The 17,435-nt window shown below is 37.3% G+C and overlaps 1 protein-coding gene across 1 annotated transcript in view; it reads right to left on the bottom strand.

The window, feature by feature from the left end:
* C6 (complement C6) overlaps positions 1-9,788 on the bottom strand; it is a 58,630-nt gene extending 48,842 nt beyond the window's left edge. Inside the window, exons 1-4 of the mRNA XM_080933539.1 lie at positions 9,682-9,788; positions 4,983-5,145; positions 3,017-3,173; positions 1,682-1,826 (exon numbers count right to left, since the gene is read on the bottom strand). Coding sequence (XP_080789665.1) covers positions 1,682-1,826; positions 3,017-3,173; positions 4,983-5,125 — 445 coding nt within the window. The 5' untranslated portion in view covers positions 5,126-5,145; positions 9,682-9,788. The remainder of the gene's footprint in view (positions 1-1,681; positions 1,827-3,016; positions 3,174-4,982; positions 5,146-9,681) is intronic.
* Between the last annotated feature and the right edge of the window lie 7,647 nt (positions 9,789-17,435).

Here is a 17,435-nt window from a genome sequence, read left to right as displayed (position 1 = left end):
TTAAACAGTCACTGTGGACATACTGCTGTGGACCTGGAATCCAGCAGCTGCAGTTGCAGACTTGCCTGAAATTAGCTGTAGTGCATTAGCAATCACTATGCGGCTCTAAAAGGCTTTTGTAGGCTCGTGAACGTCTTATCTACACTGACCTCTTCTATAACCAATTTTATCACTTTATCTCCTGCTGCATAGAGTCTCTCAGTTGTTCACTATAATAACTGCATTACAACCTGTAATAGCTACACTTCAATTGCAAATTTAGATTTTAAGATTTTGGATGTAATGTTCAAGTCTGGATTATTCTCAGCCATTCTATCAAAATTTCTATTATTTTCTTTCTTATGTTAATTCATGATGTGACCTCATCATGGAGGTACAAGGTATATCTCCAAACCCAACCCTTACCCTCATTTTCTAGATTAGCAAAATCCTGACACTTCACCTCCATCTGTATTTAGAAGAAGCTGGCAGAGATGAAGGCCAAGAGCAATGTGTAAGGAAGGAAGAATTTTAGTTCTAATGTCTTAAGTCAAGTATCTATGAAATTTAAAACTTGCTAGCTACTATTTAAAACTTGCTAGTATGAAGGAGCAATACAGGGTTTATTCATCTGAAATTTTTCTTTTTTACAATTACAAATTGGTTATTTATGTAGGAGTTCAAAGAACTATGGCTCATATGCTAAAATTGTCCTGCACTGATTTTCTGTAAATATGGTTCACTGGAAAATGTCCTCCCCCCATATATATATATGGCTGATAGCAAGATAGTCCTGACTCCAGACAAATGTAAAGCTGACATTGGCCATTGAGATGTTTGCTGAAGCATTTCTAGAAATTATATATAAATTGTTCAAAGTGGTAGGAGTTAATGAGCTAGGAATTAACAGACAAGTACCTATGATTAAAGTATATAAGCCTTGACTATGTTCTAATGTAACTTAATTATCAGTTCTTACAAATATCTTCATACATTATACTTGAATGCTGATAAATTTAAACCAATATGATTTTAATTATTGTGATATTGGGGGTATGCCTTGGGCACCAATCATGAAAATTTAAGATTCATTTGACATAATAACATCTCATCAGTCTTGTTCCAACAATTAAAAATCTTATTTAAACTGGTTTACTTTTTTTTAAATTTATTTATTTTATTTAGTGTGTGTGTGTGTGTGTGTGTGTGTGTGTGTGTGTGTGTGCACATGTACATGCTATACAGACATGTGGAGATCAGAGCAACTGTCAGGAGTCAGTTCTCTCGATCATAGGGGCATCTGGACTTGAATTCATGGTTTTAGGCTGGGTGTAGGCTACTTTATCCACTGAGACATTTTTCTCTCTTCCAACTCAGCACTTCTGTTGAGTAATCCTCATTATAGATTCCTGTGTATTGATATCTATTCATTAAAAAATCTGCTGTTGTCTTTTCCTTTGTCCTCTTCTTTCCCTCTCTACACCTATAACAAAGTAGGGCTTTGAACACTATTACTTAAGCAAATGGATCAGGTAACTGATCAAGATTATTCTGCCTTGAAAGCTAATTTCAAACCTGAGTGCCTTGGTAACATAACAACAGTTCCCCTCATGCTTACTCTAGAGAAAGACTATTCTTTCATAGCTTTTCCTGCCAGTCAGTATTTTTAGTGGAGACTGAATATTTTAGCGGAATATATTACCACTGTCACAGAGGAATTTATTCTTGCAGTCGGTCTCTTCAATTTTGCAGAGCTCAGATGGGACACATGGTTGAAAGGTCACGAGGGGTTCTGTGCATGATTGCCCCCCAAACTGACTTGGGCGCAGGACAGATCTAACTTTAACCTGAAAGAGAAGTAGAGGCGAGTGAGTAATTTCAAAGCAAGGCCAAAGTCAAAGTAAAGAATCCGTCCTAGGATGTCCTTGTCAGTCATAGTTGTAACCTTTCCCATGGTGACAGAACCTGGGCTATAATACTTTTCCTCAATTTCATTACAGGGTGAATATTTAGCAAATCAGTACTTGGTCTGCCTTTGTTTCTCAACTCTGAAATAATATCATTCTAAGTTATACCAGCAGTAAATAGAAAAGTGTTTACTGAGTGTCTCCTGTCTGCGGGCAATAAAATAGCCCTTTTATACCTCTGACAGTGTCAAGTGATAAACGGGAAAGGAACTTGAGATTCTTTTGCATTAGAAAATCACTATGGAAACTGGTTTGACATAATCTCCACACTGACACATTTTAGCGAGGAGGAAGATGGCGAGCGAGGATAGAGACATATGACAGAATTAGCCAGTGCTGACTTAAATTGCAGGAAAGCTCAAGTTCAAAATATAGCTCCAGTATTAATTAATGGTACAGTCTTGGTTAAAAACCTCCTAAGGAGCTGGAAAACATACTGTATATAAACATAAACTAGGATGTGGTTTGCAGGATTTCTTTAAGGGAACCAGCACAGTTCTCAGAGATTGTCTTCCACAAATGAAGTCTCTTTTTCCTCTCTAATATGTAGCTGTTGGAAGCACGGGACACTGACTGAAGTTAATGTTGGTCACAGGACATGGTCTTTACAGGAATGACTATGTGCTGAGTAAATATTGCAGCTGTGAGAGATAAACAAGTTGAGGGACTTTCTCACGGGAAGACAGGGTTTAGAGGAAGAACAAAGAGCCAGGACGTTGACCTATTTCCCTTATTTTTGTTTTGTTTTAAGCACTAAATGAAAGCAGAAGTTTTTGGCCTTTACTTTTGCTTTGAGAAGTCTCAGGAGGCCTATTCAATTCTGATATGGATAAGTGTGATCAGAGGCTGACTTTTGTTTTGGTGTTCATACGTCCAAAGTTCATGTAAAAGGAGCTTTATTATCACCACTACCTCCACAACCATCACCACTAAACACATTTTTTCCCACTAATCAAAATTAAGACAGTTTATTTTCAGAAATTTAGCATGTCTCTGATATTGAATCTTCCATGGGATACTGGAATTTACTTGGGACTCAGATTATCTGGGTGTGACTGTGGCTCACGTACCTGTTTTTCAACACAAGGATCACATTCTGACCATGGTCCATAGTCTCCCAGGACACAGTTGATTGGGCATGTCTGCAGGTTACACTGTCTGGTCTCCTGCTTGGTACAGATCTTATCACATGAGTTATCCCGATAGTAATCATTCACCACTATTTGTCTGTAACAGTGAGAAAAAGCTACTCAGAGTCAGTGTTTTCATAATGCCTTCACATCAATAATAAAATATCGCGTGGCATTACCTATGAAGAGTAAAAATATAGGATCATAGAAATCAGTAAGGATGCTGCATATATAATCTGTACAACTTAACAGAGCTCAAGACCATAATAAAAATGGGAGAATTTAATACAAAGAGGAGAATTTAAGATAGTGATGGCAGATCATTAAGTCACACAAGAAGCCCTTCTAAGTATACAGGTTTGTTTATGAATTACCCTGTTTGAAAGATGCGAATACATAAATGCAATGATTGAGTTGGATTAAGATATGGGAGAGAATTTTAAAAATTGATGTAAATTCCCTAAGTAGAAAAGGAAGGGCATATAGAAGTAGCAGTGAATATTAAAGATTGAAGGGCATTTGAGAATCCAGGGAGGAGCTGGACAGTACATAGCTGAGAGGGATAGACTACATCATGTTCCCTCTGGGAGGCAGTTGAGAACTATAGAACGACTCTTGAAGAGTGGAGTCTCTTCTTACACCTCATGGACAGTTTATTGGAAGTCAATTGGTAGATTTATTGAGATATAGAAAATAATTTAAAAATGATTCTATAAAAGAAGTATAGTAGCAAAAACTGTGCTTTCTTCTCATAAGTCAGGTTGTGAAATTAACTTTTATTCTCCTGATGTAATCGTCTTGGAGGCTTACTGATGAATAAGCTTTCTAGTTCTTTTAGAACTTTGGCTGGCTGGTTCAACTCAGTTATTCTGGCTCAAAACTCCTCTCCAAGTGGATTGATTAGTGTGGCTTTTCTTATTTTCTTAGTGAATTGCTCTGTTTCAAACTAACTCTAGACATTTTTTCCTAATCTTCTAGCTTTTTCTTATTCCCTGGCTTCAATTGCATCTGCTGACCTGTACTGAACTGCATGAACTCACAAATGAACTCAACTCCACTGCACTGCACTGACTCCCAACTGCCTGACTCTCTGTGCTTCCCTTAGGTAGCTTCTCTTTTCTGTGATATTCTCATGAGAGATGGGCATATCCTATCACTGACTCATTCTGTCTAATCGTTCTCTGAGGCATTATTTTGTCTGCCCCTCAACTAGACACCACTTTCAAACCTAGCTGCTTTCTTCTACAAATTAATTTTACCTTAAAGGTGTACTAAGGCAGTGTCTGTATTACAGCCAGAGGAGTTAAAGGTGTGTGGAAAGACTTCATTCCAGTCAGATCCCACAGATCTAGGTTTTTGGGTGTGACCCCTTGCCAGCACAGCCATGTTGCTGAATTAAAAAAAAAATTCTCTACATCATGTGAGCAAATTGAGGGTACAGAAAAATCTAACAGATACAAGCAAGATGTGTAGGTGAGGAGTCTGAATGTGTAGGTTAGAAGACTGGATTATTAAATATTTGCAAGTAAGCACAACTTTCCTGCCATATTACCTGTGACAACAATCAAGCCAACAGCTCGCAGGGCTGCTCAGTTGCTGTCAGTTTGGCTCTGTTCAATGACTACAAAGTTCTGTATAATTAACTCACTAACTGTAGGCAAGCAGAGAGTTATGTGATGCTAAAAAAAAGCTAAACACACTGTACAAATTCTTAATAGTTTTTACGAAGCCCTGTAATTTTATAGAAAGAACAAAAGTAGAAACTTTATTTTAATTTCATGTGAATTCTAATATACTAAGTTCTTGGTTGAGGTATAATTGATCTTCATTGCACAGTTTGATCTATTTGATATTATTTATCTCATCCTTGAGATCCTTCAGAATATTATGAATATGTCAGACCCACCTCTGTCTGCTCTGGGTTCCAGAATTGCAGGATTTAGAACAGTTGGACCAATGAGTCCATGGGTAGTGGTCACAGAAACAGGCTTCACTCTTGTCAATCAGTATGATCAGCAAGATGAAACACAAGGTCAGATGTCGGGCCATGCTTCCATGGTCTCTGGGCTCTGAAATAGAATGGCCGGATAGATAAGTAAGGAGAATTGCAGACTCATGCGATTATAGAAAACGAGTTTATTCCACTAGGTTTCATGGGGCAAGGTAACACATAAATTCATATGTAAATTCATATACGTTTAATTAAAAAATATTTTTAGGATAAATATTAACAGTGATAACCATTATATTATAGTAACTAGTGATCAACAAGATAAATTATGTAGTATGTATTTGGAAGACATTTAATTCATCAAAATATTGAAAATTTTATAATATATTTCTCAGAATAGCCACTCATTTTGTGCTATGCTACCTTGGGCACATTCACTTTTTCATACTCTCTGGAGGCTGGGGGAGCAGTCTTACTCTGCAGGAACCTCTCAGGGATTTCATTGCCTTGGTCCTCTATAGATGGTTCATAGAAAGTTAGAGCTGTGATACATTTTAGAGACCTCCAGGATAAGAAATAGAATATAGTTATGGGTGAGGAATGAGAGGAGACAGGAACAGAAGAACCAAACAGAGAGGGGAAAGGAAAAGGATAAGGGGTGAATTATAGAGAGGGAAAACTAACGGCAAATTGAGGAGTCATGTGGAAATGGAATGCAGTAGAATCTTCTTAAAATATATAAATATATGAAGGTGATGTAAATTAAACTGCCTAATAATAGGGAGGGGAGGTAACAGAAACTCAACTGGACATCCCTCATCACCAAATTAAACTTCCAGCATCTGAAATATGTTATATCTAATTGAGTTGTTGGCTACAGGGGTCCCGTAAGAGCCTTTAAACAACCCAAGCTATTGCCAAGGTTATTGGTGATTCTCCACAAAATGCCCCAAATGAAGCCCTATTGCTGAAGACAACACACACACACACACTCACTGAGCATGGAGAACTTGAGCTAGTGCTTAAAGCCTTCCCTCCTAAGGACTATCATTCAAGATACTGAAAGGTACTCTGCAGGTTGCCAAAGAAGAAACATCAAAACCAACATAGCTATTAAACTTTGATCTACAAGATTGACCAGCCTGTAAGATGCACAGGTAAAATAGTGATATAAAACTTGTATGGGTAATCAATCAAAATATGATTTGTGTTAAGGACCACTTCATAAGGTGGAACCCATACCCATTACTGCTGAGTGGCCAAGAATCTGAGACTAGATAGGAAAGATACCTAAGAGGGAAAACCCAAATGATCTGCTAAAGAAATGTAGCAGTAAAATGAGTCCTAAAGAAATTCTGCAATATTCACAGCATCTCTTGTGCTTCTTTTGGTACTTGTTTATTTACTCATAATTAATTAATTCTATTTTATTATTATTTCAAAAGTGGCTCTTTGTTTTCTGAAGAGAGACAGATGGGTGTGGATCTGAATGGGAGAGTAGGCAGAAACTCGGAGGGGTAGGGGAAAAAGAAATTTAGATTAGTAAACAATCTATTTTCAATAAAGGAAAGTAGAGAAGAAAGAGAGAAAGAAAGAAAGAAAGAAAAAGAAAGAAAGAAAGAAAAATGAATGAAAGAAAGAAAACAAACTTCTCTACTCCATTGACAGTGAAATCCAAGCAGGTAAGGTAGAGGCGGCACAAGAGCTCATTCAAAACTCTTGACTCTTGAATGAAGTGCCACATATTATCAGATTATTGGAGCATTGGGATTTCCAGAGTTCTACTAGCCTGTGTACAAGGAATTTACATGACCAATGCTTGAATAAAAATCACAATGAGTATGTTCTCTTAGTGTGTCATAGGGCCTGGAGTATCTGGGTATTACTTATAAAGTCACCAGTACTTCCTGACATTCATATTTGATATTACATATTCTAATAATGCATACAATATCTATATGATGCTCTTGCAATTAATATAGTAACTTTCATTTAAAACAAAAAAATGATATTCACTTACCTTCTCTATGTCTCAGTTTATTTATCTCTAAAATAATAGTTTTGTTATGGTTTTGGTATTAAATTTTCAACCAAAGGCGTTATGCATATTAAATAAATATTCCACCACTGTCTATGTCTCCAGTCCTCTTTTCACAAGTCTTGAACCCACTAAATGATCACTAAGGCTGGTCTGAAATTTTACAATCCTTTCTTCATATTTCTTATGGCTAGAATTACAGTCTCAGGCCACAATGCTGGATATTTCTTTTCATTACTGCTGGCTGCATAATTTTATGCACTAATTGCATTTAACAATTATTACCATTTTGGAAATTCAGTATAATCAATTGCTGTAACTCTGTAATTAGGTGTTAGTACACTTTAGATGCATATCCATGGAGACAGCAAACATAAAAGTTTTAATATTGCCCTATTATCCCACTGAATTATAGTTCTTTTAGCTGTCTCAGAGGGCTATTTTCTGATTATATGTTAATGTAATGAGCTTACATTGCTTAGTTGTGATAAAAAGATATATCAGCAAAAATATAACAGGACAATAGATCTTATTTTAAGTCAAGGGTGGGTGTCAGTCAGAATTGTTTCTCCAATGGACTCACATAATAACTTTCTTGTTAAACTCTTATCTGTCAGATCAGAGGAAAGGGATAGAATAAAAACAACCAGATACATTCCACAGGTTGAATACACTCTTCAATGTAAATGACAATCTACCTGCATTTGTGTATTTGATGCTGCTGGGCCATGAATATGATACAAAGAAATGGAAGCCAATGTTACTGTCTGCAAAGAGTAGGCAGGTAAAGATCTTGCTCATGCTTTTGATCTAACCTCTCTTAATCCAACTCTTAAGCTTCTGAGTCCTAGTCTATTTTGTAGTAATAATGGGTCTTCTTTACAGACCACTCAACTTGCCTATTCACTTTTGCTCACTGGTAAGTAATTCACTATTTCCTATTTTTTCATCTTTTCCTCTTTCTTTTTACATATTTACATTTCAAATGTTATTCTTTTTCCTGTCACCCACGCTCTCCACTCGAATTCTCCCTCCCAACGATTCTATGAGGATGCTCCCCCTCCCACCCACCCACTCCCACCTCACCACTCTGGCATTCCCCTACACTGGGAAACAAGCCTTCACAGGCTTGCCTCAGCATCTTAACAGCACAGGGATGAGAGGGTTCAGAGAAAATCTGGGTGGTTATTTGTGTAAATTCTGCAAGTCTTAAATAGACATCCTTGGCAAAGTTGTACACCTTCTAGAGTCTCCATACACATATTAGAAAATAAACAAGCTGTTAATCTTGTAGACTTAACATGAGAACAATTGGAATAGTGGCAACGTGTGACTCATCAATCATCAGGCCTCAGTACTTAGCAAATACCATCTGCTTTGATTTGTAGATGTTTGAAATCAGAGGTGGATTTTCTTCACAATTATCATCAAAATTTCCAGGACAAAGCTTGAATAAAATATTCTGATCTGTCATTTGGTCATAACTCTGCTAGGGGAAATTTGGATAACAATATAAAAAAGATGATGACTCCAAACTTATTTGATGATGCTAGTAATTGAGCTGTCAACTTCTCGCTTTATAGAGTTTTTGTTTTGATGAAAAATTATTGGGTTTCGGTGTCAACTAGCACAGCATTTGACTACTTGCCTGGCATGTATGTACAAGGTCCTGAGTGTATTTCCCAAGCACTAAGATAAGTAAATTAGGGACAAAAAGTGTTATTTTACGTTAAAAGAGGAATTCTCATTCAAACAAAGAGAAATATTATTTAATTTGCAGTTATCATTGCTCCACATATATTTGCTGATTCTCAATTTTTAAAAATACTTTAAGGGTAGCTAATAGTCAATGCAAAATGTGACTCACTGCCATATATGTTTAATGAAAATATCAATTAATGTTCAGTGAGATTGGTTAGAGAAAGACAGAGAGAGACAGAGACAGAGAGACAGAGAGGGACAGAGAGAGAATTGTTTGGAATAGTTGAGAAACAGCTTCTAATCTGGGGTCATGGTGGAAGAGCAGCTGATTTTTGCAGTTTTCTGGTAATTGCTATCTCCTCTTGACCTCTCCAGAAGTCAACAGTCTTGCTGAACCACTGAAGATGGCCTCATGAGCATTAGGGAATCCTGATTAAGAAGAAAGTTCATGGTACCCCGTCACCTTAGGGTACACATTACTCACATAAACAACATATCTTCAGGGCAGCTCAGTGCATCTGACCTGACAGATCTCAGCAGATGCTACAGTTTATGCTCAGCTTTCCTTTTTCATCTGTTTGCAGATTTCTTGACCTGCTCATTGCTCACACTTTCCCCTATGGGTACCCCAGAGGCTCTAAAAGAGATACTTACCACTGCTAATTGCTGGCTGGGAGTCCAGACACAGCTAACCTTGGCTGGAGTGTGTTTGCTCTTCCATTTACTTCAGTTTAACTCACAAGTGACTTAAAGTCTACAAACCTTTGGTTCTTTTGAGACTCAAATGAAGTAGATATTTCTTAGTTCAAAAGGAAGACGAAGAAACACTGATGGTCTGACATGGGGAGTCATTTGGAAACATAATCTATAATTTTGAGGTGTTAGAATGGAGATAGAAATCATTAAATCACTTACCTTTAAAGCGACCCAGCTGTGTTCAGGAACCTATACTGTGAATGGCTGTAAGAACAAAAGGCACCCCTGTAAGAAGGGGTTTGTGTGGTACTCCAGAGAGTTCTTCTTTATACTACTAGGCAACACAAGACGGTACAGTCCAAAAGCCCTAACAGTGACCTAAACTGTTGACAGAATAAACATTGTGTCGAAACTCTGACTTTTGAAATAATTAGCTTAGATAAGCAGAAACCTTAAAATTCTAAGCATAGCAGTTTCTATGGTCTTGAATTATTTTTCAGTGATTTCCACATTCAGGGTTGTTGCAATAGCTCTTGTTGCTGCAGATAAATCTTTGGAAAGTAGGTGTGATTCTACTTGTCTTGTGGAGTGAGGGATTATTCTAGAGATGGGGATGGAAGTGCCCATATGAAGTTGCATGTAAGTCTTCTTCTCGTGTATAATGAATTTATGTACTCTGTAAGGCATACTTGGACATTAGCTGCTGGGGAACCAACGTACTAGGAATCTAACTCTCTGAAGTGTTTCAGCAACCATGGGGCTTCAAAAGTGTTGGCAGGGCCTGAGAATCAAAATAAAATGTCCTTTTCATAATGTGTAAAGCTGTTAGCAGTTGATTAGTAAAAAAACTTGTGAGTGTAAGAGAAGAGAATGAAAGCGAAGCACCCTCTCAGAGTGTGGTACTCCTGGTCTTTAAATCATTAATAATCCAAGAGCTAGGAAGATAGCCTTGTGGCAAATTTGGTATTTAAAGATCATTATGTTTAACCTATACACACCAAGAAAACTCTGACAGTTTCCATGTTACGCTCTGTTCTACATGTACTTTATGCTTATGGTAACTAGTAGATTTCAATGCATACTATCAAACTTCTAAAAGAATTAAGTACTGACAAAAATATATTCATATAGTGTTATGCCAAAATGCCTTTAAAATCTGTAAAAAAATGAAACAGTTATCTTTCTTAGAGAATATGCATTCAGTTAGAAACCATTTTTTCTCTCCTAATGACAATAGGTTGAAAGTCAAGTGATTTTGCCAAGAAAACCCCAAGTCAAAGGCAACCAACAGTGGAAAAGTTGAGTCTGTCTACCAACCAGGCCTTTCCCATGTTGTGTACCCATATGTCACCTGATCATTACAGCAGACAAATGCTGTAGGTTCGAATTCGCCTTCACAAGTGCAGTGAATGTACTTTGTTGGTGAGTAATTGGGTAGACCAAGAGGAGTGACAAATTACACTGCTTTGCTTAGGAAACAATAGATGGAAACTCTTCAACACAGAAGAACTAGGCATATCTTGGGCTACCATGGCCTTTTCCTTTTGTGTGTGTGTGTGTGTGTGTGTGTGTGTGTTACTTTAAAAATTACTAGAAATTGAGTTTAAATTAATTGTGTTTAATGTCCTCATGCTCACACACTTTGCTCTAGGTTCCTGACACGATTAGCCTGCACACCATTTTTGTTTCTCAACAGCCTCCACTATTTATATCACAACCACAGCACCTTCTCCTTAATCCACCTAGTTTCCTGAACCTGCCACAATGCCTGCGTTTTGCTGGATACTCAAGAAGCCCCCCATTCCCTCTCTGTGAATATTTAATTACCTGAAATTTTTACCTTCACCCCATTTCCCTTCTTCCTCCTCTCCTTTTATTTCTTTGTGAAATTTCACCTATTTCTTAGATTTATTAATCATTGTTTTTCTCTGCTGTTTCCTAATTCACCAGCCTGACTACGCTAGATCCTGTTGATAATTCCAAAAGAAAATACATATCATAAGAAGCGCTTCTTCTGCATTGTACGTCTTTCACTTGATGACTTTGTAGTTCCTCTTTTGGAGTGTATGTGCTTTCCCCATTTTTTCTGATTTACCTCCACTTCTGTGGCTAATTCTCCACCTCCAGCTCCTGTGGACTTGGAGAGTGACATGAAAATGGGCTAAAGCTGTGTAGTTTAGCCCTTGAGCATATTAGAAAAACCTGGAATGGATAATAACTAACTCAGAACCCTGTGAGAAGGTATCACTGATTGAGGTAGATAGGTCCTTGTAAACTTTTGAGTCAACTTTCAGGTTTGATATTTGGCCTCTAGTGCCTCAGTTATCTTGAATACTATTACCAAAGACATATCTCTGAAGCTTCACATTTGTGAATATGCCATCTAAAATTCATAGGCTATAACTTTATCTTGATTAACCTTTTTGATTCAATGCATTCTTATTCTTCCATTAGGTCCCAGGTATACACTGGGGCTAAATATTCAAAAGGGAATCATTTTGTTTGGAAATTTCAACAACAAATGATAGAGAATAAAATAAACAGAAGAAATGTTAAAAGTCATAACAACAAATACAGTATATTTTCTGTGTAATTAGTCATTCATTCTCTTACTCTTAGGAGAACTTTATTTATTAACATTATCAGTTTTTAAATAGTTTTATTAACTCACTTTAAAAATTTCACTTCTGGACCCATTTCATCCCCTTAAACAGCATAAAACGCAAAAGCAAACAAAACAAAAAACCAAAAAAACCAAACCAAACCAACAAAACCAAAAAAAAATTAGTGAAAGATTCTGACTTCACAGAAATTGCAATTTCTTACAGTAGATAAAGAAGAAATGAAAAAAAAAACCCACGACTTTTAGAAGCATTTCTCTAATATTTATTTAAAGATGTGTCTTCTAAACATCATCAACCAGCCAAGGCACTGAGGTGAAGAGGGTGATTGGGAGAGGGAGCCCCTTCATGGAAGCAAGTTGTGGGGGAGGAGGGAGAGGAGTGTGTGTGTGGGGGGGAAGGGTATAACATTTGAAATGTAAACACAGAGAATATCCAATAAAATCGAAAAAAAATACAGAAGGGTTTAAGAGTTGGGCTAAGAGCTCCCAGTGAATGGAACAGAGAAGAGAGGTTAGAATCAATGGTGATAACAGAGTATTCAGTTACAGAGCCCTTTCCTATATTATCTTTGCTGTATAGAGATGAAAGAACTGCAACAAACAAAAAAAAAAGTAAAGTTATTGTTTCTTTCACTTCTCTGATAGTATACTCAAATATATATAGATGTGTCTTCTAAAACCAAAAACCATTCTTATTTATTTGTTTGTTTACATCCCAAACACCACCGCCCCTCCAGGTCCCTCCTCCACAATGTCCCTCCCCCCATTCCTGTTCCCTTTGCCTCTGAGAGACCCCCTCCTTGGTATTCCCCCTACCCTGGCACATCAAGTATCTGCAGGACTAGGTGCATCCTCTCCCACTGAGGCCAGACAAGCTTGCCTAGCTAGAAGTAAGTATTTCGCACAGGCCAGGCCCTGCTCTAGGTGTTTGGCACCCAAATGAGACCTAGATATACATATGCTATACACCTGTAGGGGACCTAGGTCCAGCCCCTATATGATGTTTGGTTGGGGGGGGGGTCAGTCTCTGAGAGCCCTCAAAGCTCCAGGTTAGTTGACTCTTTTGGTCTTTCTGTGGAGTTCCTATCCCCTACAGGTCCCACAGAGTTGATGGTTTTTTTATATAAGTGAAATTCAGAGACTCGAGTTCGATAAAGCCAACTGCAGAAAGCAGAGAAAGCCTGTCTGCAGAGATAAAAAATCAGAGATGGGTAGATACCAGACCATGTGGCCCCTGGTAAGGCCTAGTAGTAACTCCTGTCTACAGAACAGGGGAGAACAGAATGAGAGGATGAAGCCATTTCAGCTTTATGTGTGCTGTTGAAATGCATGGCGTGGACTTGTTTGACAGAGTATTATTTAGGTTGTGAGTCATAAAGAAGGTCATAAGGAAAATGAAGAAAATGTTGGGTCCTCAAAATTGCTCTGACAAATGCTTTGAGAAAAAAGATTTTATTCTGAATGGTGAGACCATGGACAGCTCCTAAAGAAAGCTCATGGTAGTTGATCCTGTGATTACTGAGGCAGAAGGAAGTACCTGAGATACAAAGAATTATCAATCTTTCTAAAGTTCTTTTAGTAAGAACATTGTCTCAAGTAAACCTCTTTACCCACATGTCCTCAGTGTGTTTCTTTCTTTCTTTCTTTTTTTTTTCTGGCAGTGAAAGACACAAATTCCCAGTCATCTTTACATAAATTATCAGATTGCATTCAGGGAAGAGACAAACAAGGAAGACAAGGAATGACTGTTAAGATGTTTAAGGACTTTAAAGAAATAACTCATTTCTGATGAAACATTGTCTTAGTAATTCAAAACAATTTCAGTCATAAGAAGCCCAACTGTTGACATATGACTGTTAGAGAATCCAAGCTTCTTTACTTCCTGTTTGTCCACTGCTTCCAGAACATAGCTAATGATTTTGTTCTGTGTATTCATTTTATGACCTGACAAAGGGTTTTACTTATTAATCACCCAATCCATATTTGATGTCATGAAGATGATCAATTATTTCACAACTCGTGTGAAAATTTACAATATTAAAAAATCATGAACCATTTGTGTTTAGTGTGCAGAATGGGGAACAAGTAGAGGTCAGGGGACAGCTCTTTAGGGGTCATTTCATTTTACTTTTACAGGAGATCTCCTATCAATGTGGTCAAGTTTCTGCAGTTTTTATTTAACCCGAGTAGCTCCATCTTAACAGTGAATATTAAAGTATGTTGTAAGCCTGACTTCATTTTAAAATTTGAAGGGATTGTGAGTTAAATCAATAGTATTCTACTGGACATGCTTACAGCAAGTGAGACAGAACTGATTACATAAAAAAGAAAGACATATAAAAAGATTATGATAAATTTGACTCAGGCTATGAAATAGGATGCTACAGACAGTATAAATAATGGAACTAGAACAGTCAGATCAATCCATCCACAAAAACTTCAGCCTAAAATTTGTCCTGCCTACAAGATGCACAGGGATAGAGATAAGGCAGAGTAAGGGAACAGCCAAGTGATGATTGTCCCAACTTGAGACCCATCTCATGGGAGAGAGTCAACCCCAGATATTAATGATACTCTGCTGTGCTTTCAGACAGAAAACTAGCACAATTTTCTCCTGAGAGGCTTCATACAGAGGCAGATATTAACAGATGCAAAAACCCACAGACAAACATCAGGCAGAGTTAGGGGAGTCTCATGGAAGAGTGGGCAAAAGAATTGAGTGAGCTAGAGGGTCAAGGACACCACAAGATGACCTATAAAGTCACCTAATCAGGGTCCTTGTAGGTTCCCAGGACTGAACCACCAACCAAAGAGCATACAGGGGCTAGACCTAGCTTCCTCTACCCCATTTGTAGCATATGTATAGCTTGGTCTTCATGTGAGTCCCCTAGCAATTGGAAGGGGTACTGCTTCTGACTCTGTTGCCTGCCACTGACTCACCTTCCCGTAACTGGACTGCCTGGTTGGGTCTCAGTGGGAAAGGATGTTCTCAGTCCTACTGGAACTAGAGGAGAAGGGGAGGGAGTGGTGAAGGGAGAGTAGGACTGGGAGGATAGAGGGAGGCTGTTATTAGGATGTAATGTGAAAAAATAAATTATGAAAAGAAAAAGAACAGGTCAGGAAGATCAGAGTTCTTGCTGAGACACTAAGAGCAAAGTGTTTCCTAAGTGGAATACTTTTGTTGAGTTTACTTGGTCTCACATAAGTGACATACGATGCAAATGCATGTGATTAGCTACCTTGTAAATGACCTCTTTTGATCCTGAACCTTTTAGTGTATGAAAGAATGTGTGTAGAGAAAGAGTGTGTAGAGAAAGAATGAAGGTGCTAGACTTATGCTCTTTGAGCTTGAAAAGATGTTCAAACTTTTGGTGCGACTGTACCTATTTTTATGCCAGAATGCATTATTAATAAGGGAGAACATATGGCCCAAGACATTTAATCAATTAGCCAAGGCACTATAGCAAATAATAGATGGGAGAGGAATTAGAAGTCTTCGTCTTCTGAGGAGGTTTTCTTTCTTTTGTCCTGTATAGTCTTTAAGTATTCCCTGGCCACATCATGCCAGCCTCCTGTGCTATGGTTCTTCAATAGACTTAAAATCACTTTGTGCAACCAGCTCTCAGGCTCTTATATAAGGTAGGTGAAAAAAATAATTCTGATATGCGTCCTTAGTAGATTTAATTTTATATTTTAAAAATATTTTCTTTATTTTATTAAAATATCTACATATGTAGACAAAAAAGAAAAACCCCAGAAATATGAAACTTGAAGTAGCAAATGACTACAGCTGCATTTTTGAACCTTTCTACCACTTTGGTTTTTCTCCCTGCCTTAAATAAAAGCCTTGTTTTTTTGTTTGTTTGCTTATCTTTCTTTGCATTTCTTAGCACTTGATACCATGTTTATTTATCTTGCTTCCATGTTTTTTTGGAACCTTCCTCTTTTTTTTTTTTTTTTTTTTTTTTTTTTGGTATGGAGTTTTTATGAAAATGCTACAATATACTGTTGTAATTTGTGATGGCTATTTTGGTTGTCAACCTGTCTACATCTGGAAGTTTTAAAACCCAAGCAACTGGGTAGATCTGTGAGTGATAGTTTTTTTTTTTTTTTTTAAATTAAATCATTTGAAGTGGAAAGACCCACTTTTAATCCAGATCTTTTGAGGTGGAAATAGCCAATGTTAATCTGGGGCATACTTTCAGGTGTCAGCCTATATGAAAGTTTATACAAAGCAAGCTTTTGGTCTTTGCCTGATTGCTTTCAATCTCACTAGCAAGTCTGTTCCTTCACTGACTGGCATATACTGAAGATCAGCTTAGATATTTTGCCTCATGTACTGAACAACTTCTGGATTCTTGTAACTTCCATTGGTAAAGGGCCACCTGGACCACAACCTGAAAGTCATTCTAATAAATCTTACTCTCTCTCTCTCTCTCTGTCTATCTGCATATGTGCATATGTATATATATATATGCATATGTGTATATATGTATGTATGCATATATGTATATATAATGAGATTTATGAGAGTATATTTTTCATTTATGATAGGTATAATATAAATATTTATACATTTATCTTATAAGTTTTAGTACTCTAGAGAACCCTGAAAAATACATAATTTGGTACAAAGTTGCTCTAGAGCAACAGAAGTATAAGGATAACTTTTTTCTAAGTATCTAGAATAGGCTTTTTAATCTGTTGACAGCTACAGTTACTGAAGCCTCTCCTAGAAGCTCAGAGGATACTGAAAGTCCATGGTGTAAAGTATTTTACAAGCTTAAGGAATTAATAAATTCATCTGGATTTAGCACTTATGAGAGACAATAAGTTTGTTGACTCTATTTGTAATAATTTGACAGTTTCTAGAAACATAAGCAAAATAATAATGCTGGTTGGGTCTCCTATCATCTATGGATACAAAGGAAAAGAATGTGTAAAATTAACCAACTCCTAGCATCTTAGAAAAATGGTAAAGGACAAGAATGAACTCTGATAAAATTGTCCAGCTTCATCATGTGTAAATAATCTACAGTTGTCTAAGTGATCCATGAAAGAATCTCCTCTGTTGTAGCCACAGAGCTCGAGTTGTAGAAAAAGCAAGTGAAAGCCTCATCATAACTCTGAATTACAGAGGATATTAAAGTCCCATCCCTGAAGGATGTTGACAATCACAGTAAGGGCATTAAGTGGTAAATGGGATCTTGTACCTTGGGATGGAGATGTTTGTGAGGACCTTATTGAGGCCGAAAACTTTGAACCCTCAGATTCTCAAGGGCTTATTTAACCCAAGAAAGTAATCTGTCTACTCTTAGCAGAAGATATACTTCCATTCACCAAATATTAC

This window comes from Micromys minutus, assembly GCF_963924665.1.
Source record: "Micromys minutus genome assembly, chromosome: 20".
NCBI lineage: Eukaryota > Metazoa > Chordata > Mammalia > Rodentia > Muridae > Micromys > Micromys minutus.
Note: the sequence above shows the minus strand (reverse complement) of the source record. Positions and strands in the feature narration are given on the sequence as shown.